The 22,947-nt window shown below is 39.3% G+C and overlaps 3 protein-coding genes and 4 pseudogenes across 4 annotated transcripts; 6 read left to right on the forward strand and 1 right to left on the reverse strand.

Moving 5' to 3' along the window:
* Positions 1-1,154: 1,154 nt before the first annotated feature.
* On the reverse strand, positions 1,155-4,101 carry LOC140921392 (protein FAM32A-like). The gene is made up of 4 exons (XM_073371391.1): positions 3,966-4,101; positions 3,427-3,577; positions 2,662-2,715; positions 1,155-1,534 (listed from the first exon to the last, which is right to left on the reverse strand). The coding sequence occupies exons 1-4, from the start codon at positions 4,037-4,039 to the stop codon at positions 1,466-1,468; spliced, it is 348 nt and encodes a 115-aa protein (XP_073227492.1). The 5' UTR covers positions 4,040-4,101; the 3' UTR covers positions 1,155-1,465.
* Positions 4,102-4,104: 3 nt separating this feature from the next.
* On the forward strand, positions 4,105-5,221 carry LOC140921390 (retinol dehydrogenase 14-like). Its single transcript, XM_073371390.1, has one exon. It carries the CDS (start codon positions 4,152-4,154, stop codon positions 5,094-5,096), a length of 945 nt encoding a protein of 314 aa, XP_073227491.1. The 5' UTR covers positions 4,105-4,151; the 3' UTR covers positions 5,097-5,221.
* A 127-nt stretch (positions 5,222-5,348) lies between these two features.
* Positions 5,349-6,665, forward strand: LOC140921391 (retinol dehydrogenase 12 pseudogene; annotated as a pseudogene).
* A 1,217-nt stretch (positions 6,666-7,882) lies between these two features.
* LOC140921355 (retinol dehydrogenase 12 pseudogene) lies at positions 7,883-9,246 on the forward strand (annotated as a pseudogene).
* Positions 9,247-12,823: 3,577 nt separating this feature from the next.
* Positions 12,824-14,171, forward strand: LOC140921551 (retinol dehydrogenase 14 pseudogene; annotated as a pseudogene).
* A 2,389-nt stretch (positions 14,172-16,560) lies between these two features.
* LOC140954115 (retinol dehydrogenase 13 pseudogene) lies at positions 16,561-18,053 on the forward strand (annotated as a pseudogene).
* An 802-nt stretch (positions 18,054-18,855) lies between these two features.
* LOC140921404 (ATP-dependent Clp protease proteolytic subunit-like) lies at positions 18,856-22,535 on the forward strand. Of its 2 annotated transcripts, XM_073371401.1 has the most exons (8): positions 18,856-18,916; positions 18,992-19,069; positions 20,158-20,229; positions 20,493-20,589; positions 20,700-20,743; positions 21,369-21,512; positions 21,814-21,919; positions 22,248-22,535. In XM_073371401.1, exons 1-8 carry the CDS (start codon positions 18,893-18,895, stop codon positions 22,376-22,378), a joined length of 696 nt encoding a protein of 231 aa, XP_073227502.1. In that variant the 5' UTR covers positions 18,856-18,892; the 3' UTR covers positions 22,379-22,535. The 2 variants fall into 2 exon arrangements, with proteins under 2 accessions (XP_073227502.1, XP_073227503.1); XM_073371402.1 differs by lacking the exon at positions 20,158-20,229.
* The last annotated feature ends 412 nt before the right edge of the window (positions 22,536-22,947 follow it).

The raw sequence follows: 22,947 nt of genomic DNA on the forward strand, positions 1-22,947 counted from the left end.
AGAAAAGAAAATTTGAACCAAGGATAAAATTGAACCACAACATATACAAAACTGTCACGTTCTATATGCAATGCTTGAAAAGATTTTCCCAGAGGTCCTTTCTGTAACCTTCAAGGATTCATAAAGAAATAGAACAATTTTTATTTCACCTTAGAAACAGTTTCCATAACACTCTGAATAGATAGTATTTATCTTTGATTGTGATTTTTGTTATCAGTGAGTAGTTATAAGGTCAAAACATCAAGTTGTCACTTCACTGCCAAAAGAGTCTAAGATGGTTCAATAGGCCACTTGCATTAAGAGGTCACATGACCAAAGCTTCCTTTGAACAATGAGTTGGAATTTTGCTGATGCCAAAAATTCACAGAGCACATAAAAATTATTTTACCCCCCCAAATTTGAGAGGGGGATATTTTATGGCACTTTGATTTTTTCAACAAAGTAGTATGATTTGTATTGGATACCATCTTGGAGGGCATATTCTTGCCCTCCAACATGGTGGCCAAAACTACTTTTTGCTTGTATCTTGTTAAACATTCAAGTTATGCTCAGATTTGCTGTAACAGATACCACATCACCTTTTCAACAGTTTCGTTGAAGTTTATGTGCAAAATTTGTGTTAAGAAAGAGGTAATTCATAGTTTTAAAAATCACATTTTGGTCACGTGACCAGCTATGAACTTACTCATCTTAAGAAAAAGGTGCAGGTTTAAAAAACCAAATCACTATTATTTTGTTTAAAATATGACCCAGAAGGAAAAATCATATTACTTTTATTTTCACGAAGATGATGTCACATGACCTTTTAGTGCCAGCCCAGTTTCAGGTGCCCCAAGTTATGGAGAATGAATTTTCAGCAGTCTTTTTTCAGCTGGGAATTTGTTGCAATCCCATGCAGGGCAAGTCTGTTTGATGCACAATCACAGTCATGTTCGTTTGTCATTTCAGTTTGTTTCATGCATAAAATCATTTCAACATCATGTCAAAAATATTTCACATTAAAGCCATTTTCGCAATGATGTCATTTTACCACTGCTACAAGAATTCCACTTTTGTTTATCTTTCTCATTGAAATGTACAACGGATCAATCCCATTGACATAAAAACTATAAAAAAGTCCTATCATGACATCAATCAACATTTGAAACAAAAACTGCAGTTTAATAATTTAATATACAAATGGAAAAAATGTACACTTTCCATAGAAAAAAATTAAAGCTAATTAAGAAGCAAAACTATTTGCTGAATGAGCTCAATTTCATTACTGACGGTCTTAAATTTCTTTAATGGTAAAAAAAAGAAGCAGAAAATACAAGATGTGATGATCCATGCACAATAAACGCCTTGGTTTAATGTCTGAGAGAGCATTCAGGCTTGAGAACATGTAGCTGACATAAAATTATGTTGGTTCCTCTGAGCAGTGGTTCGATTACTATCCATTTTCACGAAGACTCATCCGGGATGCTTACTTTGTCCAACTGACTTTAGGGATGTCATAATGCTCTGTCAGCCCATCAAGATATTCATTAAATTTCTATAACAATAAAAGGCAAAAAGCTAAATATAAGTAGCTGAAGCTAGTCTATGAAAAGAAAGACATTTAATTGTACTTTGGCAAACATTCAATCTGGGGACAGTTCTAGGGAAACAGGGACTTTTTACTAAAATAAGAAATTCTAGTCCAAGGAGTATTTTTGATAACAGACCAATGTGATTTTAAGATCTGGATTTGCCACTGTTATCACCGTCTGACATGGAAACTTTGCTTGTATAGAATGGTTTTCGTTTGAGTGTCGTAAAACCAAAACCAAAGTAATTACTCTGGCCAATCACATAGGACACAGACAATACATTGAACCAATCAAAACTCGAAGTAATTACATGTGGCTGACGCAACGTGCGGGAAAATGCATGCGAGCGCGTCACAATTGGCTTTGGTTTTACTTCTGATTGGATGAAAAGGTGGCGCGAATCTTTTAAGCCAATCGCATCGTGTAGAAAGTGCAAAACCAATTACTTTTCGACACTCAAATGAAAACCGCTCTAATACTGTTCAACTTGACACCTAATACATGACCCTTGAATGAATTTTAAAGTTTCAAGAATTGAGTAAGAGGATGGAGAACTGATTCACATAAAATTCTGCATACTGAGAAATCAGAAAAGCACATTTATATGTCTTGCAAGTCTCAATTCTTGACTCAACTCTCAATGGCTGATTTGTAATACTTGATTCTAACAGGGAGTGTGAATTGAGCTGAGAATGGTGACTCCAATCAGAGTCAACTTATTTGTGAACAGTGCTGTATGTATCTCAGAGATGTGAATTAGTATAGGTAATAGCATGATTAGTAGTGGTATTTGGCATAAATACCACCAGTGATATTTCAAAATTGTTATGTGTAATTTCACGAGCCAGTAGGCGAGTGAAATTTGAGACAATTTTGAAATATCACTCGTGGTATTTATGCCAAATATCACATACAAATTATGCTATTATTTGTTTATACTACTACCCACAAAAGGTTTGTAATTTTCACATGTAGGTATTTCAAATTAAGCTGAAATAGCACTACTCTAAGCCAATCAAATTGAGCAATAATTTAATGCAAATAATCATTTTATTACTATTCCTTTTAACAATGGAATTTCTAAGCACACCTCAACTCTTTGCTTATGAGTCTGTTCTGCTTTTTTCAGAATCCTTTCTGCAGCCTGTAGAAAATGAAAAGGGAAAATATATAACATTATAAATATGAAGAATACCTTCTCTGCTTCACACAACAAAGACAAAGATGAAAAATTAGCCCTATGAGTCGGGCCACATCTCATCGCCACTCTTATGAATTGACAAGAAAAAATAAGAAGCAGCTGTGTTCACAGGCTAAGATGAGGTCTACATACCAGCTATACCAGGTAGCCTTTTGACAAAAGGGAAATGTTAGCTTGCACGCAAGACTGGGTAGAATTTCACAATGCATTGAGAAAATACAACCCAATCAACAAACCAAAGAGCAATATTATTTTTGTATGACCTTGAAAAATGGTTTCTGTTTTTTTTCTTAGTGTTTGTTAATTGGGCTGAGTAGAGAATGTCAACTAAGCGAGGTATCATTTGATTTTTTTAAAAAGTTCACAGAACTAACCAAGCAATGTGCACAAATTGTATTTGATCATTAAACCAATCAAATCACTCTATTTACATTGTATTCTTGTGTTTTGTTTTTTTCATGCATATTCAATTCAAGGTCATACAAAAATAGCTTTTATAGAATATATTTTTTTAAATCACAGAAATTTTTTTTCTGTTGTTGTGGTTGTAATAAATCGTTCTTCTTGTTGTTGCTGTTGTTTTTACAGCAGTTTAAGCTAAAAAATGCAAGAGTCAAGGGGATAATAAGAAAACAAGCTAAGTAATAAATTTACTCGTTTTTCTTGGATTTTATCATAGGCTTTCTGCGCAGGGGTTCTTGTATCTTCAGAAGCTGAATTCTGTTTTTCCTGATTACTTTCTTTAGCCATGCTCTCTGCAGCCGCTTCCTCGAGCTTTTTCTTCTCCTTGTTTTTCTTCTTTTTCCTATTTAGTTTAAAGAAAGTCTTAAGATCAAGACTCACAACACTTTCAGTCCAAAGTTTAAAGACAAATTTTTGATGGAAATGAAAAAGTGTGTAATTGTTCGAGTGTCAATTTCCGCTACTTGTCCAAAATAATTCTAACACACTGTAGTCTGATGAATTCTTCTCAAGAAAATTGAAATAACCCATCTTATTTTAATATAGGAGATCTATCATACCAGAAAACGTCGCGCCCGGGCTATCAAGAAGGGAGTTTGTCTAGAGTATAAAGAGGCCTCAAACATGCTAGAAAGATGTTACGAAAAAAATCTTAAAAAGTCAAAAAAGAATAATCTTTCGTTTACAATTTTTCCTTAAAAGCTGGAAGGATTCAGAGAAAAGTCTCTTACTTTTTTACACCCCCGTCCGCGACCCCTTTTAGCTTTAAAGAACCACGACTGACACCTTCATAAGCATCCGCCATATTGATTTTCTTTCCAAACTGAACTTGCGTTGTCCTCTGGGAAAGATTGTGGAGACGAGGCTTGTTTATATCGCGTGACTCCAAAGGTAAACATACGGTTGGTGTGAAAATCATGGCTGTTTCAGCTGTAATCGGTGCAGCAGCAATCGCAGTTCTTTATGCAGGGAGAAGATACTTCCAAGGCCCTAAATGCAATAGCAAAAGAAGCCTGCAAGGTAAAACTGTTGTTATCACAGGTGGAAACACTGGCATCGGTAAAGAAACCGCAGTGGATTTAGCCAGCCGTGGAGCGAGGGTCATAATTGGCTGCAGAAATCTCCAAAAGGGTAAAGAAGCACTAAATGAAATAAAAGAACGAAGTGGAAACTCAAATGTTTTTCTTGAAGAGATAGATCTTGCCTCTTTGGAGTCAGTTCGCAAGTTTGCAGATACAATTCTCAACAGTGAACCTCGTCTAGACATCCTCATCAACAACGCTGGAGTGATGGCCTGCGCATATCAGAAGACAAAAGATGGATTTGAGATGCAGTTTGGTACGAATCATCTTGGGCATTTCTTGCTGACGATGCTGCTCCTTGACCGACTAAAGAGCTCACAGCCGAGTCGCATAATAAACGTATCTTCAAAAGGTCACAGAATGGGTAGTGGCAAGATAAATTTTGAAGATATAAATTACGAAAAAAGCTATGACAGCTGGGCCGCCTATTTTAACAGCAAGCTTGCTAACGTCTTATTCACACGTGAGCTGAGCAAACGCCTTGAGGGTACCCATGTGACTGTGAATGCACTACACCCAGGGGCAGTTAGTACTGAACTGGGTCGACACACTATCCTTGCCACCTTAGCTTTACCCATTGGTTGGTATATTTTGAAGACTCCTACACAGGGAGCCCAAACCTCCATTTACTGTGCCGTCTCAGAAGAAATGGAAGGTGTTAGCGGGAAGTATCTGAAAGATTGCGCCATCGTGGAGGAATCCAAGGGTGCACAGGATGATGATGCAGCCAAGAAGTTGTGGGATCTTAGCATGAAGATGGTTGGGTTGGAAAAGTTATAATACCAGTATGATAGCATTCCTCCATGAAGGCAAACAATGCCCACTGTATTGACTAATTTAAAAACTTTGAGCCCCTGGACGTCGATGAATAAGATGGACTGTAATCTGTTACTACATGTAGTATTAAATATAAAAAAATTTCTGTCTCTTTGTTGTTAACCACACGGTGCCACCCCATATTCTAAGTAACTGCTGATTGTTCGTTTACGTCAATATACATTTCTGTAAATTTGTTATTCGTCCTTTATGCGGACCTGAGGAAAAGACTAGTTTTGGTAATTGGAAATACTGATATTGAGTGTTACACTTGCAGTAGTATGTAATTTACAGTAATTTCACGTTCACGTAAAAATTGTCTTGGGATGGGCAGAATCGCGAATGAATAAAAACTTAAATCAAATTTTCACGAGGAAAAATATTTCCAATCTCGCTGCACGAAAAATAATAGGGGACCCTCGCAACGGGATCGTTGCTTTGGTGGTAACCTTGGAAAAAAATTAGCATGGAGACGAGGCTTATTCATAGAGCGTGACTCCTTAGGTAAACACTTGAACACTTGATAAGATCGACTGCGGAGGTGTGAAAATCATGGCTGTTCCAGCTGTGATCGGTGTAGCGGCAATTGCAGCTCTTTATACAGGGAAAAGATACTTCCAAGGTCCAAAATGCAATAGCAAAAGCAGCCTCGAAGGTAAAACCGTGGTTATCACAGGTGGAAACACTGGCATCGGTAAAGAAACCGCAGTGGATTTAGCCAGGCGTGGAGCGAGGGTCATAATCGGCTGCAGAAACCTACAAAAGGGTAAAGAGGCACTGAAAGAAATTAAAGAACGCAGTGGAAATTCAAATATTTTTCTTGAGGAGATAGATCTGGCTTCTTTGGAGTCAGTTCGCAAGTTTGCAGACAAAGTTCTCAACAGCGAACCCCGCCTAGACATCCTGATTAACAACGCCGGAGTGATGGTCTGCCCGTATCAGAAGACAAACGAAGGATTTGAGATGCAGTTTGGTACGAATCATCTTGGGCATTTCTTGCTGACGATACTGCTCCTTGACCGACTGAAACGCTCACAGCCGAGTCGTATCGTAATCGTTTCTTCGTCCGCTCACGGAATGGGTAGTGGCAAGATAAACTTTCAGGACATTAACTATGAAAAAAGCTATGACAGCTGGGCCGCCTATTATAACAGTAAGCTTGCAAACGTGTTATTCACTCGCGAGCTGAGCAAACGCCTGGAGGGTACCCACGTGACGGTAAATGCCCTGCATCCTGGAGCTGTTGCTACTGAATTGCAACGCCACTCATTTCTGGGCAGTGCTCTGCTATACCCTGTCCGCTGGTACATGTTCAAGACCGTAGAACAGGGAGCCCAAACTACCATCGACTGTGCCGTTTCTGAAGAAATGGAAGGAGTTAGCGGGAAGTATCTGAAAGATTGCGCTATTGTGGAGCCATCCAAGGGTGCCCAGGATGATAAAGCAGCTAAGAAGTTGTGGGATCTGAGCATAAAGATGGTTGGACTGGAAAAGTGACACTAAAATTAGATAACAGAATCGTTACCTGTTCAATTCATTTTATGCCAGTGTTATTGTTGTTAGTTATCGGTATCTAGTCTAGTCTGTGACAGTAATATTATTCTGTTTTTTAAGAAGAGTACACAACTAAGGATAGAGTTAACCAATATCTTGTGTTAAGTTTCTAGTGTTGTTCTATGAGCAAGCGCCGGCAATAAAAGAAAGGTGCCAGATCCTAGCAGATCTTAAGTATATATCATATATATCCGCAAAGGCGTACATGCAGCTTTGTAAAATTGCCACCAGTGACAAAGCACTATATAGTACCTTTTTTCCATCACTTTTGTAAATAATTATTTTTCTAGTTTCTTTTTTATTTAATATTTATTTTTTTACATATTTATCTCTTTACTATTTAGTTAATTATTATTACAAAACCCACATACAAAAAGCTTCTTTTCCTCTGACTGATTCAAAATAAATTGATAGATCACTTCTTTAGAGAGAATTTTTCAGCCACAAACTTCTCCTTCCTATTTTCAGGGAGCGATTTAAGTTGTTCGGGTAGAGAGCAACCTCGTCCCCAGGGTGATTTTCACTGGCTTTGGAGGCGAGGTTGGGTGGGGAGCTGGCTACTTGCAGCCAGCCATACCACCCTGGCAATGGCAGCTGTGGACACCTCCTTAGCTTCACTTAACCTGTTCCAGGCTCTGAGCTAGTCGAGTTCGCAAAATTGAGAATGCGCGAACTCGAAAATAGAACGGGAGGAAACTGGCAGACCAAGCGCTCATATTTTCGCGTGCCTTTCATCGTCACCAAGTAAAGCTTCCCCACTAGCTGAGAGCAAGGATCGAACAGGCTACTTCATTTGGGCTTGTCAGCCTTGATAGTTAAGCTAGGGTAGCTGAACACAGCCTTTGGTAATACAGAAGCCAGACACAACCTTATCTTTAGTAGTTTTCACTAAGAAAATGTTGAGGAGGGCCCGGCCTTGCCAAGCCGAATGATGAATGCTGGGCCTTTGTGCTTTAAATTATTTGACCTAAAAATTAGGAGGGGGCTTAGCCACCATTCCTCGGCCCCATCTATTCAGATCCGTCACCGATTATAGAAGAGATTAGCTAAATATAACCCTGTTTGATAAAAAAGGTTAAATTGGTGTGACTATCAAGAAGCCTTTGCAATTTGATCCATTACAAGCCTGGGTATGAGGCAGACAGGGACCTGTGAATGAGCATAGAGACGAGGTTACGCAAGCATGACTAAGCATATTTTATTGTTGTTGTATTGTCCAAGTTCTAGCTCGAACATGGCTGTCCCAGCTGCGATCGGTGTCGCAGGAATTGCTGTCCTTTATGCAGGGAAAAGATACTTCCAAGGGCCTCGATGCAAGAGTAACAAGAGCCTAAAAGGAAAAACCGTGGTTATCACCGGTGGAAACACTGGCATCGGTAAAGAAACCGCGGTGGATTTAGCCAGGCGTGGAGCACGGGTCATAATCGGCTGCAGAAACCTACAAAAGGGTAAAGAAGCACTGAAGGAAATAAAAGAACGAAGCGGAAACGCCAATGTTTTCCTTGAGGAGATAGATCTTGCCTCTTTGGAGTCAGTTCGCAAGTTTGCAGATACAATTCTGAACAGCGAACCTCGTCTGGACATCCTTATCAACAACGCTGGAGTGATGGCCTGCCCATATCAGAAGACAAAAGATGGATTTGAGATGCAGTTTGGTACGAATCATCTTGGGCATTTCTTGCTGACGATGCTGCTCCTTGACCGACTGAAGCTTTGTCAGCCGAGTCGTATCATAAACGTGTCTTCGTCCGCTCACAGAATGGGAAGTGGCAAGATCAACTTTGAAGATATAAACTATGAAAAGAGTTACAGCAGCTGGGGTGCATACTTCAACAGCAAGCTTGCAAACGTGCTCTTCACACGCGAATTGAGCAAACGCCTGGAGGGTACCCACGTGACAGCGAATTCACTGCATCCTGGAGCAGTTACCACTGATTTGCAGCGCCACTCTTTTATAGGAAGTGGTCTACTCTTCCCCCTTCGCTGGTATGTATTTAAGACAGCTGAACAGGGAGCCCAAACTACCATTCACTGTGCAGTCTCTGAGGAGATGGAAGGTGTCAGTGGAAAATATCTGCGAGATTGCACCATTGTTGAGGAATGCAAGGGGGCCCAGGATGATGTCGCAGCCAAGAAGCTATGGGATCTGAGCGTGAAGCTGGTTGGGCTGGAAAAATAGACAATTAGAAGGTGGAAGTGTCTAGCTACAGCTTTACATATTAGGCTGGACATTTGTACCATTTTCCTTAACTTCTTTAGCATTCAAGAACCACACAATACAGTTAGATACATGTGTAAACAGTTTTATAAAAACTGGGTATAACACATGATTAATATAAAAACTGTTATTCATTGTAATACATAAGGTTCTTTAAACACATTCTACATGTAAGAAAAAGTATGTGTTCCTTAAAAAGGCAGCATTACAAGGATTAGGGATATGTTAACCTTGATTTATGATATTGATAGAAACTAACTAGTGCTTGAAATAGGAACTGGGCATTATCTGTTAATGTAACCTGTTGTGTTTGAATAAAGTGTGAAGACTGACGAGGTCAAATGGTTCCTTGAAATCTTGGTATAATTTGTGATGTGCTTCAAACTATTGTTTTTGTGCATTTCTTTCCATCTCAGAGTTTGAAAATTTTTGCCCAAGATCTGAGATTTGTCAACAAAGGAATATGGGTCTTGAATGTCACTTTTTTCCTGTAGCATGGAAGTGTTGCCATTAATTTAGGATAGGTGTGTTCCCTATAAGGGTTTAAAACCCTGATCCTATGTAAGGGAAAAAAATTGAAACATCACACCCTATAGGGGAAATAGAAAGTATAAAATTGTGTCAATAGGTTGTTTTTATTAATTTTTTTGTTTTCGTAGACATTCATAAAGCAAGCATTCTGTAGTTCTAACCTATTTGAATTGCCTTTGCTTTTATCAAACGGCCACAGTATGAAAAAGGATACGCTATTTATGGACTAGGCACCATGTAAACAATACCCTGTTCAGCAACACACACCTAAATAGCTTAAATGCGAGAGTACCTCTCTGAGTAATTTGTCAGACCCTATATATTTTGAGGGAAACTCCTAATCTGATCTGTTCAACTAGCCTTTAACGCTTTCTTCAATAATCTTGATTGTTTTAGTTACTTATTCTGTAAAGAGTCTGATCAGAGTGAAATCTGTTGATTTTGCTTTTTTTTTCACTTTGAAATATGCAAATGAACTTGCTGCTTGAATGATTTAGTTTTTTCAGCTGCCTTCCTAACCCCTCTAATGTTTGCTTTAGTCCAATTTGAAATGTAAAATGATTGACTTTGAAAGCAGTTTCGGTTTGAATATTATTTTAACTTCAAAGGAATGTGACAGCCTGGGAGAGGTTTAATTACTGTTCGTGTGTCAAACCAGGATACCTAATAAATCATGTTAAGTCGAGAGAAACATCAACCTGCTGTTCTTTTTCTTTCACTCCAAATATATATCAACAATCCCAGTCCGGTCAGTACAGAATTTGCCAAAGGCAATTTTATCATTGTCTTGGCCCCATTTAGCCTCCATTGCAACCGTCACGCAGTAAAAACGGCTGCCAAGGAGACTAGGCCTCATGGTATCACCCTTTCTGTAATAAAAGCGGCTGTAACAACAACTTTGTCTAAGCTTTTTACTTGAGGGGATGGGACAGGAGTGGGTTTGTTCCAGCTTGCCTCTACAAAACACTTTTAAATGCCGTAGTTATTAAGCGTTGGAGACTACGATCAGACAAACGACCCGACTCACACTCACCCCCTTAACAAAACCCAAACCCAAATACCCGCTGCTGGAAAACAAACCTTATATCGGACCTCTTATATTGTAGCCTTGCAAACAGCAGACGTATTTCCGGTTGTCGCTTCCTGCCCGCCGAATCAGTCTGCTGTTCGCAGGCTACTGATATTGCGGACAATGACTTATTTTAAAGCGTTAGCGTGACTCGACAATTAATTAACTCACACTCACCCCCTTAACCGCACCCAAACCCACCTACCCTCTGCTGGAAAACAAACCTTGTGGTTACTGAAAATTAATTTTTAAAAAAAACTAAAGCATTGATCTTCGAAAAACAAATAGTAAATCAACATGAGACAAATACCCCTTCTTCCTAAATGGAAATCAAATCGCCAGTGTCACAGAATACGCTTATCTGGGCATAACGTTTAATTCAAATGGAAGTTCCTAAATTTCCAATTTATTATCTGCAGAGAAAACAAGAAGATCAATATTTGGTGCAAGACGTTTTCTTGAATTTAACAAGCTTCCAGTTGCTGTATGCAATAAACTTTTTGACTATGCCCTATTTATTTCTATATTACGATACAGTTCTGAGGTATGGGGTGCTTTTGACAGAACCGATGCTAAGAAACAGGAAAAAGACCCCATTGAAAAACTTCACACCCAATTTTACAAACATTTTATTGGTGTAAATAGAAGAGCTATAAACATCATATCTCACAATATCGTACTATCACTTAAATCTAATATTAGCATAAATGTCATAAAATTTTGGTTACATCTCGTTAGTTTACCCGATACTAGTATTGCAAAGCAATATCTTTTACTTTCAAATCAACATGCAAACAGTGGAAAATCGTCTTTCATGCATATGTTGTCATTTCATGAAATCAAAGCCATTCATCAATTAGCATCGTCCTATATCAATTATCTTGTTAAAATTAAGCCTTTAAACTCAAGATAAAGACTGCGGTCTGACGGACGTAATACATGCTGTCTCACGCCGGCGAATTTTAAAACTTTAACAACCTGGGCGACTGTGCTTTCGTTGCTTCGGCGCCTAACTCTGGAACGATTCATCTCTGGAAATTAGAATGGCCATATCTGTTGACACTTTTAAAACATTTTTAAAGACGCATCTTTTTAGTAGGGCTTTTCATTCTAAGTTAGGTTTACTTAATACCTATACACAACTATGCAATTCTATTTTATTCTTAGTTAGGTTTTTTGATATTATACACAACACATGATGTAATTCTTATTTATCATTTACTTATTTTTATTCTAGGTATTGTTGTAATGCGCAATTGATCTTGTCATGAAAACCGCGCAATATAAATTCTTAAATTATTATTATTATTATTATTATTATTATTATTATTATTAAATCATGAAACTACATTGTAGCACTTCTAATAATAAATTACAAGTGTCTGATATTCTTGTAGAGCCCAATTGGTTAACTCGAAGCTGCCTAAAATAAAACAGGCTATCGTAGATGACTTAAAAAAGTATCAAATGAAAATGTTGCGATCTTACAAAAAAATTGAACACTCTTAAGACTGACGTTAGTAGATCAGAATATTTAGACCTTATTAAAAACGAAAAGCACCCCCAGGCGGTAGCAAATTAAAGTTACGATCAAGAAATCCGGCACAAGTTAAGAATTGAGACTTATATTTATCACCCTCCTAAAATTCTGAGAACTGCAAATACCGTGAACGATCAATATAGCTCAACGTTGGATCAAACAAGATCGTGATTAGTCGAAAAAGATAAAAATAGAATTAAAGTAAAAAAGACTACTGCAAAGAGTGATCAAACAACGTGAAAAAGGCTGAGGTATACAATATTTCGAATGGCCAAGACCAATACCACAAATATACACCTAATAAAGTTGATGAAGACTGGCATTGGACAGTCGAAATATTGGTTACCTCAGCCTTTTTCAACGTGAAAAAAGCTGAGGTAAACAATATTTCGACTGGCCGCAATACCAGTATTCATCAGGTTTACTAGGAAAAATATACACCTAATAAATTTGATGACGACTGGTATTGGCCAGTCGAAATATTGTTTACCTCAGCCTTTTTCAGCTTGTTTGATCAGCCTTTGCAGCAGTCTTTTTGACTTTAATTCTACTTTTACTCTCTATTTATTCAGTTATACCATTGCTGTATATGGGAATGCTATTAAAATATTATGTTACGTTATGTTATATGTATCGGATCAGGCCTGGTATCGGACCTCTGATATTGCGGACAATGACTTATTTTAAAACTTAAGCGTGACTGGGCAATAGCGTAGCCCGAGAATGACTAATTTGCAATTTTTGTCCGAGTTTTGTCATTTTTTTCATTTTAACGACAATAGACAGAGAAACATGACACTTCTAATGACAGAAGTCTCACAAAAGTGAGGAATTCGCTGATGTTAGTCTGAGTTTCGGGTCTATAAAAGTAACTGCGCGCAGCGTTATTAATTTACTCAAAGATCATGGCTCTATCGGCTGCGATCGGTGTAGCGGCAATCGCTGTCCTTTATGCAGGGAAAAGATACTTCCAAGGTCCAAAATGCAATAGCAAAAGACGCTTAGACGGCAAGACTGTTGTTATCACAGGTGGGAACACTGGTATCGGTAAAGAAACCGCAGTGGATTTAGCCAGGCGAGGAGCAAGGGTCATAATCGGCTGCAGAAATCTCCAAAAGGGTAACGAAGCATTGAATGAAATAAAAGAACGAAGCAGGAGCGCCAATGTTTTCCTTGAAGAGATAGATCTGGCCTCTTTGGAGTCAGTTCGCAAGTTTGCAGACAGAATTCTCAACAGTGAACCTCGTCTAGACATCCTCATCAACAACGCTGGAGTGATGGCCTGCCCATATCAGAAGACAAAAGATGGATTTGAGATGCAGTTTGGTACGAATCATCTTGGGCATTTCTTGCTGACGATGCTGCTTCTTGACAGACTGAAACGTTCTCAGCCGAGTCGTATCATAAACGTGTCTTCGTCCGTTCATAGAATGGGAAGTGGCAAGATCAACTTTGAAGATATAAACTATGAAAAGAGCTACGGCGGCTGGGCAGCCTACTTCAACAGCAAACTTGCAAATGTGCTCTTCACACGCGAATTGAGCAAACGCCTAGAGGGTACCCACGTGACAGCGAATTCACTGCATCCTGGAGGAGTCACCACTGATTTGCAGCGCCACTCTTTTATAGGAAGTGCGCTGCTCTTTCCCCTTCGCTGGTATACGTTTAAGACACCCGAACAGGGAGCCCAAACTACCATTCACTGTGCAGTCTCTGAGGAGATGGAAGGTGTCAGTGGAAAATATCTGCGAGATTGTGCCATTGTGGAGGAATCGAAGGGGGCCCAGGATGATGCCGCAGCCAAGAAGCTATGGGATCTGAGCGTGAAGCTGGTTGGGCTGGAAAAATAGACAATTAGAAGATGGAAGTGTCTAGATACAGCCTTACATATTAGGCTGGACATTTGCTCCATTTTCCTTAATTTCTTTAGCATTTTAGAACTACACAATACAGTTAGATGTGAAGAACAGTTTTATAAAAACTGGGCAAATAAACACACGATAAAAATGAAAACTATGATTCATTGTAATGTAGTATATCAGGTTCTTTAAACGTTACATGTAAGAGAAGGGACGTGTTCCTCAGAAAGACAGCATTACAGAGATTAGGGATATTTGGTCGCGCTTGCGTAAGGCGTTTTTTGTCGTATTTTGTACACAAATGGGGGCTCATTGTGCCAGGCGTTCCTTGCGGAGACCGTGGAAAGTGGGACTACGAATCGTTGCGTGATTGAAGCCACCCATGTCTTGCGAAGAAAGCTTAGGGAGGATTAAATTTAGAGCTTTTCGGAAACGTGTCGGTCCATAAATCTATCGCTTGAAAGCTTTGATTGCTTTGGAACAAGTGAACACTTCTGAGTGGTCGAAAAAAAAAATAAAATGATGGTAGGGTGTTGTAAACTTTCATTGTATGCAAATGGTCTTGTGATGAGCATGGGGTTTAATGTCGGCGATGAATGAAATGACGTGCAATATGTAAATCACGTTTTTGATCTCTGGCAATGATTGGCAATGATGTAATTTCTCTGGAATCGAGGCCCTTGAATTTTCGTCTATTTATATACGCGTATAGCCTGCGACCGCAGAGGTATTTCCGGTCGTGGCTAACACGCGTACTAAATCAATTCAGAAACAAATAAAAAGTATCGACGTCGATAAAGTAGGAAGTATAAAACATTTAGCGAGTAAATCCTGTTTCGTGTAGAGTTAATCGCCTCCACATTTTTCGATCTTATCTCCAAGCAAGCGAGACTGACGCCTCTGTAAGAGCGTTCTTGTTTAACTAAAATTAATGATATTAATGAAAACTAACTAATTCCTGAAATAGGGACTGGGGATTATCTGTTGTAACCTGTTGTGTTTGAATAAAGAGTGAACATTGACAGGGCCATAGGTTTCCAAATGGTTCTTATAAATCCTTGCCTTCCAAAAGTTTTACTTTAATCTTGAAATCTCAGTAGAATTTGTGAAGAGCCTGGAATTATTGATTTTCTGCATTGATTTCCATCTCAGATTTTGAAAATTTTTGCCTCGAGGTGTGAAATTTGTCATCAAAGGACCTGGGGTCTTGAATGTTACATTTTATCCATAGGAATGGAGTGTTAATCTTCTATGATCCCATTTAATGGAAAGAAAATTGAAACATCACACCCTATGGGGAAAATCAAAAACATAAAATTGTTTCAATAGGTTGTTTTTATTTCTTTTTTTATAGACATTCACAAAGCAAGCGTTCTTAAGTTCAAACCTATTTGAAATGCCTTTGCTTTAATCAAACGGCTATAGCATCAAAAAGGAATGTCCTATTTATAGGCTAAGCACCACAAAAACCATACTCTGTTCTGCAGCACACTCTTATATAGCTTAGCAGTGCGAGAGCACCTCTCTAAGTAATATGTCACCCCTATATATTTTGAAGGAACCTCTTAATCTGATCTATTCAGCTAGCCTTTAAAGGAGTTTCAACTTGGGTATACTTTCCTCATTAATATTTATTATTCTAGTTGCTTATCTGTGAAGAGTCAGATCAGTCAAAACTTATGAATTCTCTTTACTTTGCAAAATATGCAAATGTACTTTCTGCTTGAATGATTTAGTGTTTTCAGCTGCCTTCCTGACCCCTCTAATGTTTGGTTTAGTCGTATTTGAAATGTCAAATTGTTGATTTAGTAAGCAGTTTATGTCTGCATATTATTTTTCCTTCAAAAGAATGTGACAGCCAGGCCCAGGGGTGAGGGGGGGGGGAGCACTCCGGATTTCAAGTGACAGGGTTGATCAAATGGGGCAACAATCAAAACCCAAAATAATCCTTAGGGTTTCCAATATAATTAACTTCAAAAAATCCCTGGACCAAAAATTAACCCCCAAAAAATCACTCCATCTGAATATTCAGATCGTATTGAATACCCAAAAAATCCCTACTTAAATTAAGCCACCTCAAAAAAGTACTTTCCAAACTTTTCTACCCCCAAAAATCCAGGAAACGAAAATTTCAAACCCAAAAAAATCATTCGATCATCCCCGTCACTTGAAATCCGGATTCCCCCCTGGGCAGCCAAGTAGAGGTTTTAATTCACTGAGACTAAACAACTAGGAAACGGAGTAGTCTTATGAATTATTTTAAGCCAAAAGAAGCTTCAACTTGTTGTTCTTTTTCTTGCGCTCCAAACATTAGATATCAACAATCCAAGTACGGCCTTTGCCAAAGGCAATTTTATCATTTTCTTGGCCCCATTTAGTATCGATTGCAGCCGTCACGCAGTAAAAACGGCTGCGTAGGAGACTAGGTTCCATTGTATGACCCCAGTAAATTTTTTGTAATAAAAATTGCTGTAACAACAACTTTGCAAGGGCTTTTTACTTGTCGGGGGGAGTGGGGGGAGGAGTGGATTGGATCCACCTAGCCTCCACCGTAGATGGGGGGAGGGGTAAAAGAGACTACGATCAGACAAATCGCCCGACTCACACTCATCCCCTTAACAAAACCCAAACTCATCTGCCCCCCTCCTGGGAAAAACCTCATATCGGACAGAGTCCAAAGGGGCGTAAGCGTGACTCTGCACTTAATTAACGGCAACATGGCTGTTCCAGCTGCGATCGGTGTAGCGGCAATCGCTGTCCTTTATGCAGGGAAAAGATACTTGCAAGGCCCCAAATGTAACAGCAAAAGACGCCTAGACGGCAAGACTGTTGTTATCACAGGTGGAAACACGGGTATCGGCAAAGAAACCGCAGTGGATTTAGCCAGGCGAGGAGCGAAGGTCATAATCGGTTGTAGAAACCTACAAAAGGGTAAAGAAGCATTGAATGAAATAAAAGAACGAAGTGGAAACTCGAATGTTTTCCTTGAAGAGATAGACCTGGCTTCGTTAAAGTCTGTTCGCACGTTTGCCGACAAAATTCTAAACCGTGAATCCCACCTCGATGTCCTCATCAACAACGCTGGAGTGATGATGTGCCCATATCAGAAGACTGAAGATGGATTTGAAATGCAGTTTGGTACGAATCATCTTGGGCATTTCCTGCTGACCATGTTACTCCTTGACCGACTGAAGCGGTCACAGCCGAGTCGAATCATAAACGTGTCTTCGTCCGCTCACAGAATGGGAAGTGACAAGATCAACTTCGCAGACATCAACTTCGAAAAAAGCTATGACAGCTGGGCCGCCTATCATAACAGTAAGCTTGCAAACGTGTTATTCACTCGCGAGCTGAGCAAACGCCTGGAGGGCACCCATGTGACGGTGAATGCACTGCACCCGGGGGTTGTCACAACCGAGCTTCAGCGCCACATGTTTCTGTCTAGTAGTCTGTTCTATCCGATCCGCTGGTACTTGTTCAAGACCGCAGAACAGGGAGCACAGACCTCTATTTACTGTGCAGTCTCTGAAGAGATGGAAGGTGTAAGTGGAAAATATCTGCGAGATTGTGCCATTGTGAAGGAGTCCAAGGGTGCTCAAGATGATGAAGCAGCCAAGAAGCTGTGGGATCTGAGCATGAAGATGGTTGGTTTGGAAAAATAAAGCTGAACGGAATCTCCTCTCATGACATCTTTCCATAACTGATTTTCCAAACCCATTTGTTTTTACTAATATAAGGTCACTAAAAAGTTTATGAATATTGTGAACTCTCCAAAATACCAGAAAGTCCAGCAAAAATGACTTTAAAGTAGTTCCGTAGCCTTTTCCACCTACTGTGCCACTCTTTACGAACGTTTATGATTCCCCAGAATTATAAGTTACACGTAAGACAACCTGAGAGAAATAGAAAAAAGTGGCTAGCATTTGTATTTGGAAAAATTAAAAAAAAAATAAAAACAGTCATTTAGTGATATATACGGCACATGTAATGATATTAGTTTGTAGAAACGAAACCGATGATTGGGAAGTGTGAAAATTAATAATGTCTATTTAGCTTGAATTTGACAATAGATAATCTGAACGTTCTGGCTATTTAGTGTTGTGTTACTTATTACTAGGGGCGAGTTCAGCAACGTTTTATTAGAGGCTGCAATGTTAAAGCTGAAGACCTCTTTCAGTTGTTAATGTTCTCGGATGTTATTCTTTCTTTCTCTTTTTTTCGACAATTCGACAGCGCCCGAGCTAAGAAAAGGAAAAGAAGAGGTTTACAGTCGACTCTCTCTTAACGGACACCTCTATAAGACGGACACCTCTGTAAAACGGACACCTAGAGTTGGTCCCAGGCTTTCTTAGCTCCCTCTATTTGACTTTCTATAAGACGGACATCTCTCTAAGACGGACAGCTAGTGCCGGTCCCAAAGGTGTCCGTCTTAGAGAGAGTTGACTGTATTATCACCTCCCCCACCAGCCTTGCGATTGCGGTTAATAAATCCTCCGTGATTTTGTTTTCTTACGTGCGCTTGACGATCTCTAACTATGGGCCTGTTTACAAGGAGGTGGGGGACCCCAGGTAGGTGAGGTAACCCCCTTCGGTGGGGTAACCCGCCACATGTTATCTCACTTATCTGGAGTCCCCCACCTCGATGTAAACAGGCCCTAAAAGGGAAAACAGAGGGTCTGCGAACTGGCTAAATTGTGACAAGTTGAATCAATTCCGGCTACCGTGGGAAGTAAATTTCAAAGTTTGATGTACCTAACTCCGCAACCGTAACTTGACCATGAACAGTTTTCCTTTTTTGCATTAGGGATATTAGCAAGGAAAAAATGTGAGTAAAAGATTTCTGTAGCTCTCAAAGCCTTTCAAGGATGTGCGGAGCGAAATGAAAAAAAAAGGGGAGAGCAACTTCCACTCCCGTGTAGGGTCAGGACTGGAAAACTAGTTCAAGAGTCGACAGTAATAATATCCAGCGGCTTCAACAAAGAATACAAAATGGCGGCTCGACAAGGCTTTCGCGTAAGAAAAGTGCACCTTTCTCTTGTACAGGAACGTCAAACAAATTTAAACCTTGACCAATTTTTGTCTTTTTAGGTAATCTCTAGGTTATCTAGAGGGATTCACACCTCTTGCCGAAGGCAGTTTTTGATTCCTATGGTCATCGAACAGACGGTATAAAACCTTCTTATTAACGTATGAAAGTGCAAAGTTACATCATCGATGTAGGGATGATGGATATATAGTCACACTAAAGATGGTAAATAACATAACCACATTTTCTGTGGGATACAGAACAAAAACAGTACCATTTCTGAGGGCTTCTAAGGATAAATGTTAATTTTGTGGGGAACTCTAGGCAGGAATAATTTTCTGAAGGGCTCAGGAAAAAACTCCTCATCAGTGGGGGTACGGGTAGGGCGGGGTCGAGAAATTAAATGCAACGACCCTAAGAGATAACAGAATTTGGATCTATATGACGGCGTGATGTAGTTCAAAACCCACATTTGATGTCACCCTTGAACACCACCGAGTCTCCAGTAGTTCAGTGGTTAGAGCGACTGGCTAGATCACAGGGGGTCGTAAGTTCAAATTACATTGAAGGTTCAGTTTTTTCACCTTGTGTCCATTTGATGTAAGAACATATCTTGTTGGTGTACTTCTACAAATGACTCACTTGGTGGTTGGATGGTTGTATCTATGATATGCCTTAATGTGACTTTGTTAAGAGGAGCGGGTTGAATAGGGGTAGCAAATCCACCAATCTGTTATGATTTATTAACCAAATCCGCCGTTAAATTTTCGCCCTGAATCCGAAATCCGGGCAAAAATATTTGTATTACACGCAAAGTCCAAAATCCGGACCCAAAAAATAGATGGATCTGCATTCCGCTGCAGTTGTAGGATCCGGAAATCCATTAAAATCTCCCTTTGAGTCCAAAATCCGGGCAAAAATGTTTTAAAAATCCACCGATCCGTTCGCCTATTCACCCCCCCTCTATGAGTCATATGTACTTGTACTGATTTGACCATATGACTGCGTGATGCAGTTCTAGTCAAAGACTGACATTTCACCCCTGCTGGTCCTCGAGTGTCCAGTAGCTCAGTGGTTCGAGCATCTGACTAGATCATGGAACGTCATGGGTTCGAATCCCATCTGGGGCTCAAATTTATTTCCAAGTTTGCATTTGATGCAAAAACATAATTATCATGTTGTTATAAATATCATTTGTATTCTAAATTTAATACATTATTCTTTCCAGGGCAGAGGTGAAAGAGCGTATGACATTTTTTCTCGTCTTCTTAAAGAGCGGATAGTGTGTGTCATGGGGCCTGTAAGTAACTTAGTTAAGGCCATTCTCTGCTATTTTCTGGTGTGGAGGGTGCTGGAATGTCACTATCTTTCCTTGAAATAAGCGTTTGGTGATCCCACAAACCTTCTCAGGATTGCTTATGTTTAAAAATTTTGTTTACTCCTGTAGACATAAGGACAAAGTAGATGCCCAACAGCAAAACAACTGATCAGATGAAAATATGTCTGGAATTTCGATTTTGTTGTACATAATCTTTTAATCTTTTTGGGGATATTATTTTACAGATAACAGATGAAACATCTAGCCTTGTAGTGGCTCAGCTTCTCTTTTTACAGTCAGAGAATGGTCGAACTCCTGTCCATATGTACATCAACAGTCCAGGTACGAATGACACAGAAGTAACCAATTTCCTAATGTGTTAACTTGCCTTCTGACTTGGTGGGCAAATTACTGATATTTCCTTACCATCTTTTTCTTAATTAATTCAACAGGTGGCTCTGTCACAGCAGGCTTGGCTATTTATGATACAATGCAGGTTGGCATCTTACATGCATTATGATTCTCTAAAGCTACCATGCAAAGACTTGAAAAGTGTCTCCTATTTTAGTTTCAATTCATTTGGTACAAAGTACCCTAGCAATAACAATGTTTTTATGTTCCCTGTTGGTGATGGAATTACCATTTCATCATGGTCATCCAAGCCACAGATTGGTGTAATCTTTTACCACGGGAACAGCCAGTTGTCGCTGATTATTGGCCTTAGCCTGTACACAGACGTTTTATTTTTCTTTTCGTTCATTTCGATGAACGAGCAAGGAGCGCGAGAAAGATAATATATATTTTCTTCTTCCACCACCACTACCCCCTGGCACTGGTGGTCAATAAATCCCCCTCAGTGTATATTTTATCATGGGTGCTCAACGGACTTTGAAGAGAAACTAGATGGTCTGTGAACAAGCTATATTGGCCTAGACCTTTGACATTTCACACCACAGATGAATGTTTTATTAACTGAACTAGCCTGCTTCTGTTACAACAACAATCTGTGTGGGACTGAGCAAATTTATGCCTAATATCCACTTAAATAGTGAACTACTCTGGTTTTGTTAGATAACAGTAGGTATTTACTAGCAGTAATATTTCTGTGATTCCTTTTTTAGTACATTCAGCCTCCTATCTCTACATGGTGTATAGGACAGGCCTGTAGCATGGGATCACTGTTGCTAACAGCTGGTACTCCAGGTCTTAGGCACTGCTTACCTAATTCCAGGGTGATGGTGCATCAACCACATGGTGGAGCTCGGGTAAGAATCTCAGATTCCTGACATATTGTGAAGTAGTACTTTTCAGAGGGTTTGGGAGCCAAACAAGTATATGGCAAGTTTGTTCACAGATAAGAAGACTAGGGAGATACATTATTACATTATATTTACCACCAAAACCACTTGTTACAACAAGTTTGTTTTATAGCAGCAGAACAGCAGTTTTTCTCTCAACCTTCACACCTGAGGATTGGTACATTGTATCCCTGCTCATATTTATTAGGCTGGCATACCTATCTGTTGTACCTCACTTTGATTAATTTATTTGAAACTTCCATTGTAGGGGCAAGCTACAGACATTGCTATTCAAGCTGAGGAGATTTTAAACCTAAAGAGGTTAATAAACAACATCTACGTGAAACACACTGGCCAGCCAATTGAAGTAATAGGTATGATCCCATTTTCATTAGAAAGGGAGGAGGAGGCAGTTGTTATTCAGCTGCAAAACGTACCTTTTATAAGTAATGTTGCATGTTGATATCAGTACTATTTTGATACTATTTTTAAAGCCATATACTTGTTCAGGAGAAAAACAGATAACCCCAAGCCGTGAAAACATTTACATAAAAGAAAATCTTCCAGTTCTAGCTTCAAGTTTATTCTGGCAATATATGAGGTATTACCTGGTGCCTACACCAATAAGAAACTTAGAGCCACAGATCAGTTTCTTTGTTCATGAATGCATCCTTGTGTTTATTTTTTATTTCAATCTTACAGAGAAAGAACTTGAAAGGGACAAGTTTTTATCTGCTGATGAGGCAAAAGACTTTGGTCTGGTTGACAGAGTTTTATCACATCCTCCAATCACAGAGAGCCCATTGTCAAATGGTGATAAAGTGGATAGCTAATATAGTTTGCTGAGGACGAGATTAAACTTGGAATAACTCCTTTGCTTTTAAGCTTCAAAATCAATGTTTTAAACTTCAGTTTTACTGATGAAAGTAAGGGGGTCAACAGTGTTTCCTTAACTGATAGACCTTATCTTCTGTTAAGAGTAAAAAACATGTCCGTTTTTAATATTGACCTTTTGTCCATTGAAGGGATACGTTTTTCCTGCTCTCAGTTCTTGCTGCTCCTTGACCTTTACCCAGTGTTGGTGGGGCAAATAGATTGTCTTTATTAGGTACACTTCCCAAGGGCTGCCAACAGCAGAATGCATTCAGTTATAAATCATTCTTGAATACAAGTTTGGTTTGCCCACTAGGTACTCCTGGAATCCTTTCATAAGTTAGCTTTCTTCGCTTAGCAGGTAAGTATGATGAGAAGAGTGACCAGTCATCCAAATCTAAAGTTTAGTTAGCATAAATTAAAATACGGTCAGTGAATTTCTGTTAATTTGAATTGTAAATTTATTGAGAAATACAACCTTGAAGCTCAAGGACCTTCAGCGTTTGAGTGGCAAGATTGTTTTCTTTTA

This window comes from Porites lutea, chromosome 12 (assembly GCF_958299795.1).
Source record: "Porites lutea chromosome 12, jaPorLute2.1, whole genome shotgun sequence".
In the NCBI taxonomy this organism is placed as follows: Eukaryota; Metazoa; Cnidaria; class Anthozoa; order Scleractinia; family Poritidae; genus Porites; species Porites lutea.

Excerpts from the sequence above, each read along its gene's own strand:
- LOC140921392 (XM_073371391.1), bottom strand. The coding sequence starts at position 4,039 with ATGGCGGATGCTTATGAAGGTGTCAGTCGTGGTTCTTTAAAGCTAAAA. Across the intron at positions 3,578-3,965 it reads GCGGACGGGGGTGTAAAAAA|GAAAAAGAAGAAAAACAAGG; the intron begins GTAAGAGACTTT and ends TAAACTAAATAG. Across the intron at positions 1,535-2,661 it reads CTCATAAGCAAAGAGTTGAG|AAATTTAATGAATATCTTGA; the intron begins GTGTGCTTAGAA and ends TTATTGTTATAG.
- LOC140921404 (XM_073371401.1), top strand. The coding sequence starts at position 18,893 with ATGGCGGCTCGACAAGGCTTTCGC. Across the intron at positions 20,230-20,492 it reads TAGTGTGTGTCATGGGGCCT|ATAACAGATGAAACATCTAG; the intron begins GTAAGTAACTTA and ends ATTATTTTACAG. Across the intron at positions 20,744-21,368 it reads CTATTTATGATACAATGCAG|TACATTCAGCCTCCTATCTC; the intron begins GTTGGCATCTTA and ends TTCCTTTTTTAG.
- LOC140921390 (XM_073371390.1), top strand. The coding sequence starts at position 4,152 with ATGGCTGTTTCAGCTGTAATCGGTGCAGCAGCAATCGCAGTTCTTTAT.